This window comes from Thunnus albacares, chromosome 11 (assembly GCF_914725855.1).
Source record: "Thunnus albacares chromosome 11, fThuAlb1.1, whole genome shotgun sequence".
NCBI lineage: Eukaryota > Metazoa > Chordata > Actinopteri > Scombriformes > Scombridae > Thunnus > Thunnus albacares.
This window is the reverse complement of record NC_058116.1, coordinates 34,408,859-34,422,219: the sequence shown is the minus strand read 5'-3', so window position 1 is coordinate 34,422,219 and position 13,361 is coordinate 34,408,859. Positions and strand designations below refer to the sequence as shown.

At 40.1% G+C, this 13,361-nt stretch overlaps 1 protein-coding gene across 4 annotated transcripts in view; it reads left to right on the top strand.

The window, feature by feature from the left end:
• Positions 1 to 9,570, top strand: part of zeb2a (zinc finger E-box binding homeobox 2a) — a 55,065-nt gene extending 45,495 nt beyond the window's left edge. For 2 of the 4 annotated variants that reach the window (XM_044365345.1, XM_044365346.1), the window contains 2 exons: positions 978 to 1,158; positions 8,550 to 9,570. In XM_044365345.1, the coding sequence (XP_044221280.1) occupies positions 978 to 1,158; positions 8,550 to 9,169 (801 nt within the window). In that variant the 3' untranslated portion in view covers positions 9,170 to 9,570. The remainder of the gene's footprint in view (positions 1 to 977; positions 1,159 to 8,549) is intronic. The other 2 variants (XM_044365347.1, XM_044365348.1) reach the window with 1 other exon arrangement.
• The last annotated feature ends 3,791 nt before the right edge of the window (positions 9,571 to 13,361 follow it).

Genomic DNA, 13,361 nt, shown 5'->3' with positions numbered 1-13,361 from the left:
CTGTATTGTCAAAGTCTATTTCAGTTTAGATCAGAGGTGTTCAACCAGGTGCCATGATGAGCCTGCAGGTTTTAGTGCTCATCAGTGTTTGGCTGCATTGAAAACATGCAGTGTGTTGGACACCTTTGGTGAAGGTTCAGGAATGTTTGCCTTCATGTAGGCTTTTAGGAGGAGTCCACCATGAACTGCGGTCAAAGACTTTAGCTTTGTATGTCCAAAGAAAGAAGTAGTATTAGCTTATCTGGGCAACAAACAAGATCAAAATTTGTGTTTAATGGATCGCTGGGAAGTAAGACAGTTGTGTATCACTGATGTGTGAATGTAGACAACAGGCGGTAAAATAGCATTATGCTATAATGTTCCTGCTGTACTTCTGAGGGAGGTGATTCACACAAAACAGGAAGGTGCTTGTCAGGGAAATGTAAATATAAGTAGTCGACAAAACATTCTGTCCACATGGTCCATTAGTAGCTGTTCTGGAGCTTTTGATTGTGTAACAAGATCTTCCTCAGCCAATGAAGTTTCCCAGTTCGTGTTCAAATCTCAATTATTTTGTCAACTGCTGTTCCGGAGGTCAAGAGTGAACTTTTAGTCTCAACATCTCAAAGAACAGGTCCAGAACAGCGACATGCTGAGATTGTTTTGTGGAGAATATATGAGTAGTTTCAACAACCAATGGTGTAGTTTTTCTGACTTTTCAGGTTCTGTTGAGTTTGATGTAGTGATGAATTATTGAGTTTTAACTGCTATCTTCCTTCATCACAACACTTAAATCAAACCTCCCCTTCTCCATATGTTCCCCCTTTTTTAAGTGTCCCCTGGATGAAGGGACTTACCCAGGTCGGGCCTTTAAGCTCTGTCCAGACTTGGGATCATGGAGGCAGTGGGGGGGTTGCAGCAGAAGGTGTCTCTGAGTGTGAAGCCGACAGGTGTGGGATTATCTGCCTGTATTGAAACGATGTGTTTTTGTGTCTCAGGGGGAGCTGCTGGACGGGACGGCAGACTATCTGTCAGGCCTGGACGACCTGACAGACAGCGATTCGCTGCTCTCCAGGAAGAAGATTAAGAAGACTGAAAGTGGTATGTACGCGTGTGACTTGTGCGACAAAACATTCCAGAAGACCAGTTCCCTCCTAAGACACAAATATGAGCACACAGGTATATATAACATTTGGACACTTCTTCTTTACCCCACCCCCGATGCTTTTGTGCCCTCTCCCTTCATATCTTATGTCTTCAAATTTTTCTTTCAGTCTCTCCTTTTTTTTATTCATTTGGTCACGTAGCTCCCCCACGTGTAGTTTTTTCTTCTTTCTTCTGTTTTATTTCTGTTTTGTTCTCTGTAAACCATGGCCTTTAACATGTTCCTTTCTTTTCAGCAGGGGGTAGGGATCAGTTAATATGGAGAGGATTACATAAACATTCAGCGCCCCAAATATAAGCAACATTTTCTGCGGCATCTCATTCATACTGGGATGTGTTTGTGCAGAGAGAGAGACGGAGGAGGAGGAGGTGTGCATGTTTGCATGTGTTGCTGTTTGTGCATGTGTGTTTATTCAGACTGAACCGAAGATCAAAAGGAAATATTAATTACAACAGAGAGATGATCTATTTCTCATTTTTTAAACTGAAAACAAACAGTTTGTGGTAGAAACATCTCACAGGTGAACCATCTGTCAACATCTAGTTTTCATCTGGAAACATTATGACTCATATTCAGAGAGCGTTTGATCGACAACAACAAGACTTACCGAGCAGGAAATGTTCATATTATATCCCAGCTACAGAAACATGTAGATATGATAACATACAGTAGTAATAACTGGACTCTGTCTCTATACACTTCATTTCTCTTATAAACCAGGAACTTATTCATATTTATTTTGAACATCAGCAGCTAAACATGGAGACAATAATGACTCGTCCACCAACATTTACAACGTTGTCATTTGCAGTCACTATTGTTTAACATCACAAATACAGATTTTTTTAAATTTAAAATTCTACTAAAGATCTCAAAGTGAGCGAACATATCAGACTGAATTTAGGGAAAATGTTTAAAACAAAGATGTGGTTGTGGAGATGATGTTCTCTCTGGTTCGTCTGGTTTATCGTCAGCGTTACAACATGTTTTGGGTCAAATGTTGTTGCAGATTCAAAGTTTCTTACAGAGACAAAAACCTCTTGACTTTCTTTTCTGGAGGCCTGTTTTTATCTGTCTTTTAACTTCCTGATGCGTGAAATCTGAGCGTAAATCAACCGAAACCCCGCTCGAAAAATAAAATTAGTGTATTTTTCAATGACGTTCAACCACAGAGGGATGATCTTATCTATCACCCTGTAAAAACAGAACAAATCAGACTGAATCAGGGAGAAACGTGTGAAAAAGATGTAGACGTGTTACATAGAAGTAGCTCGTATGATTATATGCACATGTAATGTAATGAAGAAGAGTCATGGCTGCACAAACACGTCGGGATCAGAATCAGATCTTTGTTAGATGAAAAAATGATTTTTCTGTCTTGAATTTCTGTTTCTGGAAGTCAGTTCTGATCCTCACTGTCCAGAAAATAAAACTTTCTGTTGCAAATCAACCGAAACCAGACATTAAAACTAAAATCAGTGTTTTTTCTCAGTGTAGAACCTCAGAGATGATCTTATCTGAGGACCAACCGTTTAAAAATCTGCTGGATTTGGGAGAAACTTGAAAAAAATCATTCAGATTTTATACTGAACAGAACATTATTAGAATTATATGCACATCAAACATAGGTGGAGTAAAGCCTGCACACAAACACCACGATAAGAATCAGATGTTTGTTAGATTTTATTGATCAGCAGCTGAATCATTTCTGGAGGTCAGTTCTGATAAAACAACAGACCTGAACCCAGCTGTAAAAGGAAAATGACATTTGGTAGAAAACACAAACCAAGGATCTTACCTGAGCTCCTTTAAAAAGCTACGACCCGTCGCGCCGCCGTACGACCCGTCGCCCCGTCGTACGACCCGTCGCGCCGTCGTACGACCCGTCGCCCCGTCGTACGACCCGTCGCACCGTCGCGCCGTGTCCGCCTCAGTAGATGATCTTTACAGTTAATACCTGCCGTCAAAAAGTGTTTAAAACACCAGAAATGTAGATTTTAAATTCTGCTGGAGATCTCAAAGTTACCAAACGTATCAGGAATATGGAAGTGTGTAAAGCAGGCAGACACATGGGAATCAGATGTTAAGTTTTGTGTCTAAATAAATCTGTGGTTTGGAGTCAGTGTGCAGCCGTTATGAAAACCATTTGTCGGTCAAACATTGTGTAGATTGAAAGTCTGTTTCAGGGACGAGACGCCAACATTTTGGCATATTTCTGTTTATTTTCTTTAACCAGAGGTCCACACAGTCCAGGAAGCTAAACTATCTGATGCGTCGCAACATAAAATCTGAGCATCGAAGCTTCAACTGATCATTAAAACTACAAGAAGAGAAACTGACGATGTTACCTGAGCGGCGTCCTGGAAGGAGCTGTGACCTGTTCTACCTTCGTCTCTTTCACTCAGTTGCATCATCTCGTTGCTCATGCCCCCCCCCCACCTCACCCCCCCCGTCACTCGGAGCAGGAATCCGCCGTCTCGGTTATTTTTGCTGTGTGTGTGTGTGTGTGTGTGTGTGTGTGTGTTACAGTAAACTATGCCAGCTATGGTGGATGTTACAGGCGTTCAGGGCTATTTGTGGCTACGATCTGCCTGCATGTGTGTTTGTTAGGAGGTGTGCATGTACGTGCGTGGTTTGTGTGTGTGTGTGTGTGTGTGTGTGTGTGTGTGTGTGTTGGCACTCTCGGGGTGAAGGCGTGTTTTTTGTGCATGTGTGCGTGGGATGTGTGTTTGGACGGCATTCAGCCTGTCGGTTGGCAGCAGAATGAAGCATCCTGTTCAGAGTCAGATGGGAGAAATTTCCGCTCGTACGGAGTCGTAGTAAATCCAGGAGTGTGAGTGTGTTTGTGTGTGTGTGTGTGTGTGTGTGAGTGTGTGTGTGAGTGTGTGTTTTACGGCTCTGACTGTCGTGTGAAGGATTCCTGCTCCTCCTCAGGTTTAATCTGGCGCTGTGATGTCATCGCAGCCGCCGCAGGTTCACGTTGCCTCGCGGCGTTTCAGGCATCTCGTCACCACGGCAGCAGACGGACACAGACAGCGAGCAGATTAATGACTTCTGAACGTTTTAAACGAAGCAGCTTCTCTCTCGTCATCAGCAAACCAATCATGTGTCCTCCAGCAACAGAACAGCCAATCAGACGACGCTTTACAGTTATGAATTCAGACTTGGACTCACACACGTCGTCGTTGTTGAAGATCTGTGTTGTTCTCGTCCTCAAATATCACCGAAAACCAACAAAACATCCTTCATTTATATTTTAATTCATATTCTAATATGAATAACTCATAATTTATATAATCAATAACTCATAATTTATATAATCAATAACTCATAATGTATATAATCAATAACTCATAATGTATATAATCAATAACTGAAATATTTTGTGTTTGCTGCTGTAAACAGTAACGTTAGTTATGAAATGTTTGTATGAACTAAAGCAACGAGCTGCGTATTGATCTGCAGGTAACGATTATTCTCTCAATCAATAATTTGTGAGTTTTGGTTCATTTAAAACATTCAAATGTCCAAAACAAACAAAGATGATCCGTTTATTATCACAGAGGAGAAAAAAACTATAAACTATAAACTATAAATATAAACTATAAATATAAACTATAAGTATAAACTATAAATATAAACTATAAGTATAAACTATAAATATAAACTATAAGTATAAACTATAAATAAAAACTATAAATATAAACTATAAGTATAAACTATAAATATTAGGGGTGCACCATATTATCAGCATGTCATCGGCCATTTCTGCCGATTATGAGATTTGTCGTCTTCTCCGCCGCCGTCTGACTGTTTCCCTCCGCGGACTGTTTCTCCTGACGGTGTTTCCTCCGCTGGCTGCTCTTCACTCAGCCGCCCGTCAGACCGGCTGCGTCTTCCCGCTTTAACCTGAAGAACAAACCGGAGCTCCGGTTGGATCCACATGCAGAACCGGGGCTAACGTTAGCTGGGAGGCTAACTGGCTGTGCTTCCCTCCGGTCATGCTGCGGCTAACGCTCCGTTAGCCTCCCAGCTAACGTTAGCCCCGGTTCTGCATGACGCAGCAGGTCTGACGGGCGGCTGAGTGAAGAGCAGCCAGCGGAGGAAACACCGGGACCGTCAGGAGCAGCCAGCGGAGGAAACACCGGGACCGTCAGGAGCTGCTACGTTCGGCTGCACAGATAGGAAACACCTCGGCTGACAGGATGTACCACTCTGTTTGGGAAAAAAAAATCTTTTTGGTTTATAACGGCGGTTGGCGACCAGCGTATCAGGTGCATTACCGCCACCTTCTGCTCCGGAGTGTGGACCAGAGATTAAATCCTTCACATTAATCCTGTCTGTCTAATAAACTCAGTGAAAACTCTGCTGCTGCTCCCACTTGGCAGGTTCATTAAAGTTTTAATGCTGAACTCCTGAACTCCAGTCTTCCTCAGTTCTTCCTTCATATATCGTCTTTATTGATCATATTTAGTACAATCTATACTTCCATACCTAATAGTCTCCTCAGCCAGCTGGTAATAATATGTGCAAATATCGGCATCGGTATCGAGTATCGGCCACAGTGAGTTGGAAATATCGGATATCGTGCATCGCTAATAAATAATCACATTTGAGAACCAAAAAGTCTGAAACAATAATTTGATCAAAATTGTTGCTGATTAATTTTCTGTCAATCAATTAATCAACTAGTCGCAGCTCGATATTGATTTAATTATATCAGGAATTACCGATGTGTGAATGTGATCAATAATCAATAATTATGTTGTATCATCAAACTGTCACATCTTTGGTCTCTATTATGGTGAACTGTTATTAAACTGGTGAACTGGCATTAAACTGGTGAACTGGCATTAAACTGGTGAACTGGTGAACTGGTATTAAACTGGTGAACTGGTATTAAACTGGTGAACTGGTATTAAACTGGTGAACTGGCATTAAACTGGTGAACTGGTATTAAACTAGTGAACTGGTGAACTGGTATTAAACTGGTGAACTGGTATTAAACTGGTGAACTGGCATTAAACTGGTGAACTGGTATTAAACTAGTGAACTGGTGAACTGGTATTAAACTGGTGAACTGGCATTAAACTGGTGAACTGGTGAACTGGTATTAAACTAGTGAACTGGCATTAAACTGGTGAACTGGTATTAAACTGGTGAACTGGCATTAAACTGGTGAACTGGCATTAAACTGGTGAACTGGTATTAAACTAGTGAACTGGTGAACTGGTATTAAACTGGTGAACTGGTATTAAACTGGTGAACTGGCATTAAACTGGTGAACTGGTATTAAACTAGTGAACTGGTGAACTGGTATTAAACTGGTGAACTGGCATTAAACTGGTGAACTGGTGAACTGGTATTAAACTAGTGAACTGGCATTAAACTGGTGAACTGGTATTAAACTAGTGAACTGGTGAACTGGTATTAAACTGGTGAACTGGCATTAAACTGGTGAACTGGTATTAAACTAGTGAACTGGTGAACTGGTATTAAACTGGTGAACTGGCATTAAACTGGTGAACTGGTATTAAACTAGTGAACTGGTGAACTGGTATTAAACTGGTGAACTGGCATTAAACTGGTGAACTGGTGAACTGGTATTAAACTAGTGAACTGGCATTAAACTGGTGAACTGGTATTAAACTAGTGAACTGGTGAACTGGTATTAAACTGGTGAACTGGTATTAAACTGGTGAACTGGCATTAAACTGGTGAACTGGTATTAAACTAGTGAACTGGTGAACTGGTATTAAACTGGTGAACTGGCATTAAACTGGTGAACTGGTGAACTGGTATTAAACTAGTGAACTGGCATTAAACTGGTGAACTGGTATTAAACTAGTGAACTGGTGAACTGGTATTAAACTGGTGAACTGGTATTAAACTGGTGAACTGGCATTAAACTAGTGAACTGGTGAACTGGTATTAAACTGGTGAACTGGTATTAAACTGGTGAACTGGTGAACTGGCATTAAACTGGTGAACTGGTATTAAACTGGTGAACTGGTATCAAACTGGTGAACTGGTGAACTGGCATTAAACTGGTGAACTGGTATTAAACTAGTGAACTGGTGAACTGGCATTAAACTGGTGAACTGGTATTAAACTGGTGAACTGGTATTAAACTAGTGAACTGGTGAACTGGTATTAAACTGGTGAACTGGCATTAAACTGGTGAACTGGTGAACTGGTATTAAACTGGTGAACTGGCATTAAACTGGTGAACTGCTATTAAACTGGTGAACTGGCATTAAACTGGTGAACTGGTATTAAACTGGTGAACTGGTATTAAACTGGTAAACTGGTGAACTGGTATTAAACTAGTGAACTAGTATTAACCTGGTAAACTGGTGAACTGGCATTAAACTGGTGAACTGGCATTAAACTAGTAAACTGGTGAACTGGTATTAAACTGGTGAACTGGTATTAAACTGGTAAACCGGTGAACTGGTATTAAACTGGTGAACTGGCATTGAACTGGTGAACTGGCATTAAACTGGTGAACTGGTATTTAACTGGTGAACTGGTATTAAACTGGTGAACTGGTATTAAACTGGTGAACTGGTGAACTGGCATTAAACTGGTGAACTGGTATTGAACTGGTGAACTGGTGAACTGGCATTAAACTGGTGAACTGGTATTTAACTGGTGAACTGGTATTAAACTGGTGAACTGGTGAACTGGCATTAAACTGGTGAACTGGTATTGAACTGGTGAACTGGTGAACTGGTATTAAACTGGTGAACTGGTGAACTGGCATTAAACTGGTGAACTGGTGAACTGGTATTAAACTGGTGAACTGGTGAACTGGCATTAAACTGGTGAACTGGTATTAAACTGGTGAACTGGCATTAAACTGGTAAACTGGTGAACTGGTATTAATTGAAGATGGTGAACCTGCAGAAACATGTTGAGATCACGTTTTTAAAACGTTCAATAATTATATATATATATATGTTATACCTGTCAGCATGTGTACGTATCACCAACACACCATGTTTCAGTTATAGGAGGTTAAAGGTTAAAGGTTATATAACTGCTGTTATATAATAAGTGAACATGAATGAATATTTCAGAGATATGAAGAGATTTGACTGTTTGTGTCTTTATAAACTGGCAGATGAACCTTATGAACTGAATGAAAACATGTTGAGCTTGTTCTTGTTGTAAATGACAAACAGATCCTGTAACTATAAGTTAAACTAACAGATATGAACGTCTTTACGGATCTTTTTTATTTCCCAACAGACAGAAAGTCTCAGATGTAAATGAGACTTTGTTCCTGTGAGTTTCTTCTGGTTGTGGAGCATGTTGTGTTCTGATGTAACCGACACTCTGCTGTGTTTGTTCCCGGCGGCGGCGGCGTCCTCACTCTTCCTGTCCTGTTGTGTCTCTGCAGGGAAGCGTCCTCACCAGTGTCAGATCTGTAAGAAGGCCTTCAAACACAAGCACCATCTCATCGAGCACTCGCGGCTGCACTCCGGAGAGAAACCGTACCAGTGCGACAAGTGTGGCAAGCGCTTCTCTCACTCGGGCTCGTACTCGCAGCACATGAACCACCGCTACTCGTACTGCAAGAGGGAGGCCGAGGAGCGCGAGGCGGCCGAGAGGGAGGCGCGGGACAAAGGCGGCGGTGGTGGTGGCGTGGTGGTGGGCGGCCTGGAGCCCACTGAGCTGCTGATGAGGAGGGCCTACCTGCAGGGCCTGGGGCCGCTCGGATACTCGGACCCCGAGGACCAGCAGGAGGACGGTGGTGGCGGCGGCGGCGGCACGATCCTGAGAGATGGCACTGAGGGAAGAGCGGGCGAGAGGGAAGTGGACAAAACGTACGAGGAGGTGACAGACAGACAGGAGGCAAGTTTCAGGGAAGGAGAGGAAGAGGAGGAGGAGGAGGAGGGAGACAGCAGGACCCAGATGGACTCGACGAGGGACAACGACGAGGGCAAAGACACGACGCAGCTGATGGACGAGAGTTTACGAGAAGGGAAGACAGACGGCAAGTCGGACCAGGAGGACTGATCCAGAAACAACAAGTCACAAGAAAAAAGCTTTCAGAACATTCAGAAAATCCTCTTCAGGGACTGTACACTAATTATTAGAGGTGGGGGGGCTGTTATCTACCCCAGATTTATATTGTTTGTTTGTTTTATGCAGAGAAACAGTCCTTCATTTGTCCTCACATTCAGCTGATCACTGATCAGATGTAATGAGCCTCATTAACAACTAAAACGTTAACATCACGTGATGCTAACGTTCCCAGTCCAAGCAAAAGTTTTACATTTTTGGAAACACGCTCGATGTTCAGATAGACTCACGTCTGTATGAAGCTACAGCCAGCAGCTGCCAGCGGTGGAAGAAGTACTCAGATCCTTAATGCAGTAAAAGTACCAATACAACAATGTACAAATACTCCATTACAAGTAAAAGTCCTGCATGAAAATCCTCCTACAGTTGAAGTACATAAGTATTATGAGCTTGATGTAGTTAAAGTATTGCAGTAAAAGTAGTGGTTTGGTCCCTCTGACTGATATATTATTATATATGACATCATTAGATTATGTTTATTATGTTTATTATGTATTAAATGTACTTAGTTACTTTCCACCACTGGCAGCTAGTTAGCTTAGCAAAGCTAGCCTCTGTCCAAAAGTACCAGAAACGTCTCTGATTAATACGTTTTATCGTGTTTGTTTAATTCGTACAAACCAACGTCTAAAAACGACAAGTCGAACATTTTTGGAGGTTTATGTTTCGGACTGTTTGTTGCTCTGAGCAGTTGCTAGGCAACCATCCAAGTCGCCACTAAATTACTGGTTACAGACAAGAAATGATTTTGCTGCTGTTGGACAGAACCAGGCTAGCTGTTTCCCACTGTTTCCAGTCTTTATGCTAGGCTAAGCTAACCAGCTGCTAGCTGTAGCATGAGAGAGGAATCAAGAAAATATTGTGGTTTTATTTGGATAATCGAACATCTGGCTTTAAAAACCTTTTTCACGTTACCGCTGGCACATTTACAGAGATGTTAATGTGCATCGTGGCTGTAAAGATAAAACAGACGAACAAAAAATAATACTTTATTTTAAAGTATATATGTAAAAGTATATTTCCCAAAATGTGGAATTCAGCATTTTCTTCAGTGTAATTAAAGGGGGGGTCCACAGAAAACATTAATAACACTTAATAACACGAGTCACTTCGCCTCAGGAATAATTTGCGTACAGTCCCTGACTGATGCAACGCGATGACGCCAACGTCCACGTCATGAAGCTGGTGGGATTGTTTAAAAATCCACATTATGCAAAAAATGAAACAAAAACAAAAGAAGAAGAAGTAATAATGATGATTTAATGTACAGTATTATAAAGGCCTAAAAGCTGTGTGGTGCTACGATGTTCTTAACTTCCTGTGTCTCGTTGTGTTCGAACCCCCACGTCAGGAAACTGCACTCGACTCCCCGAATCACTACAAAACGAAAGAATAAACATTTTTAAAAAAAGAGGGAAAAAGCCTCGAACACTCGGTCACTTCCTGTCAGTGTTATTGTTGTGTTTTTCGAACACTCAGTCACTTCCTGTCAGTGTTATTGTTGTGTTTTTCGAACACTCGGTCACTTCCTGTCAGTATTATCGTTGTGTTTTTGTCTCCTTTTACTGTGAGGTTTTTTGATTTCTTCCTGTTTATTTTTTGCAAACTAACCACACGATTTTGGGCCTCCTGATTTTTTTTATTTTTTTTCTTTATGTGAAGGAACATTTAAACCTGTGTGATGTTGGAAATAAAATGTTAATGTGAGTCTTAAACGTGCGAGGCGGAGCAGAATATCTGAAATGATGAAGATAAAAAAGGACGGAGCCTTTTTGTGTGTTGATTTTTTCTCCAGAGAAAGCCTTATATGCAAACCTTTCACCTGTGCCATCCCTGTACAGTGTACATCACCTGTGTTTCTGCTCGGCTTCACTATTAAAATGAATATTTCATCTTGTTTTCATTCGTCAGTATTAGCATAGATAGACGGCAGTTTGTTAGTTTACATATGTTTGTGCAATTTTCTGTATTTTTTTGTTCCATGACAGTATTTTTGTCAGTATTACATTTTTTTGTTGAATTTTCCAACGCAAATTTCTTTTTTTGTTTGTTTTTATTTGAGAATTTACCATTTTATTTATGTGACTCATTTTATATTTCCTAATTTTATTTATTTCATACTGTAGTGTACAGTATTAGAGTTCCTCACAAATAGATATATTTTAGTAAAAATGATTCTGTCATTGAATATTGGAGCAAAAATATGAATAGAGAGCGTCTATGGTATTTGGAACATTTCAATTCTTTGTTTTGTTTTTGTTTCATTTTATTGTTTTTTTTTGTCGTTTTGAAACTACTGGAAATTCTAAATTCGGGGAACTTTTGATACAATGATGATTATTGTGAAACACTGTATTTTTGAGAGTAAAAAAAATCCACTTTATTCATCCCACTGAAGAGGTGAAGGAGGACTGATGATGATGATGATGAAGGAATTCCTGAAATGTCTGAAGTATTATTATTGAATTTTTAATTTCTCTTGGAAATGACCATGCTCGAATACATGTAGCCAAATTAAATTTTAATAAAGCTGTGTTACTCTTCTTGTAACGCCAGTTTGATTCACTTTTTATTTCCATTAAACACACAAACTCACTTTTATCACATTTAAAATAAAGAAATGAACATTAAATAAGAACATAAAGGATAAAACTGACAATAATTAAAAAACAAGAAGCAAATACAGTAACTGACATGACTAAATTATTGCATTACATTTTTATTAAAATATAAATCAAGTTTAATTTATAGAAGTGATCTCAGGTCACTTTGACTGAGCAGAAAGATATTTATCTTATAAATCTCAAACAAACGTTTTAGTCTCAGTTCCTTGTTTTAATGAGATTTGTTGTTATAAAGTTTCTTGTAAAAACAGATTAATTTATTATGTTTGTTATTTTCATGTTATTATGACGTCATAATAACATGAAAATATCAAACATCTGCATGTTATAACGAGGTATTTTTCATGTTATTCTGACTCGTTATAATTACAAATTATTCAGTTTGTAGAAGAAGAAACTTTTCTTGTTTTATCAAATTATAACTTGATAAAACACAAACTAAAGCTCGTTATAATCTAAACTGATGTGTCAGTTCGTTAGTGATCGTTAATAACTTGTGTATCTTTTCAATCATTTTGTACCAGAAACAATAAATCTGTGACAGTTTTTAGCTAAAAGCTCGTTAAGCTTCACATGTTATAACGTGAATAGTTAATGTTACATCATCCATTTTGGTATCTAGTAATAAATATATATCTGATAATGTGAGACAAGATGAGAAGCTGCTGTTTTAATGTTCTTATTATATAAAGACACAGCAGATCCTTTCAGTCGTTCAGATCAATAAGCTACTTTGCTTCTAATCAACAGTCAATAATCTAAAAACATTTTTTCTGTCACGTGAAGATCCAGCAGAATATTTATGAACCATCTTCATCTCATCACATCCTGCCAGTTTACATTTACAGCTACAGTCAGAAATAATATGTATTTATAGAATAATGACTCATGAACACACAGTGATGATGATGATGATGATGATGATGATGATGGTGTCCTCACTGCTGAACTCTGATACTGTGACAATAAAGCAACCTTTCATTCATGTGGATTTACTGATATGTCTGCTGCAGACCTCCTGAGAGCTCCTCAAACAGCTGCAACCCATCTTCATGTTCCCGCCCTGCATCCCATGAACGTTGCACCGTCACCAAACTGCCCCCTACAGTACGCACTCAGGAGGTGTTGGGACCGGTTCCTCAGCAGGTCTGTTAGGGCCCAGAGGTTGGAGAGAGCTGGAAGATCTCCTGCGACTCCTGACTGAGAGAGAGAGACGTCTCTGGCTGGCCTCCAGCTGCCAACACTCAGCCTGTAGACGTCTATATATGAAGATGGCTTCCTGACTTCATGGACGTAGCGAGCAGTGAACACCGGGCTGCTTAGTTAGTTAAACATCTGCCAAACATGGACAAGAACAAAACTTCAGAACTTTGTCTTCTTCTGCACCAAACTCTACAAATAAAAGGTTTCCCCGGTGAAACAGCTCAGACGCTCTGTTCTTCATCTATGTTTGTACCAAACATCAGCAGGAAGAGTCTGCGCTGAGCATCATCAATATTACA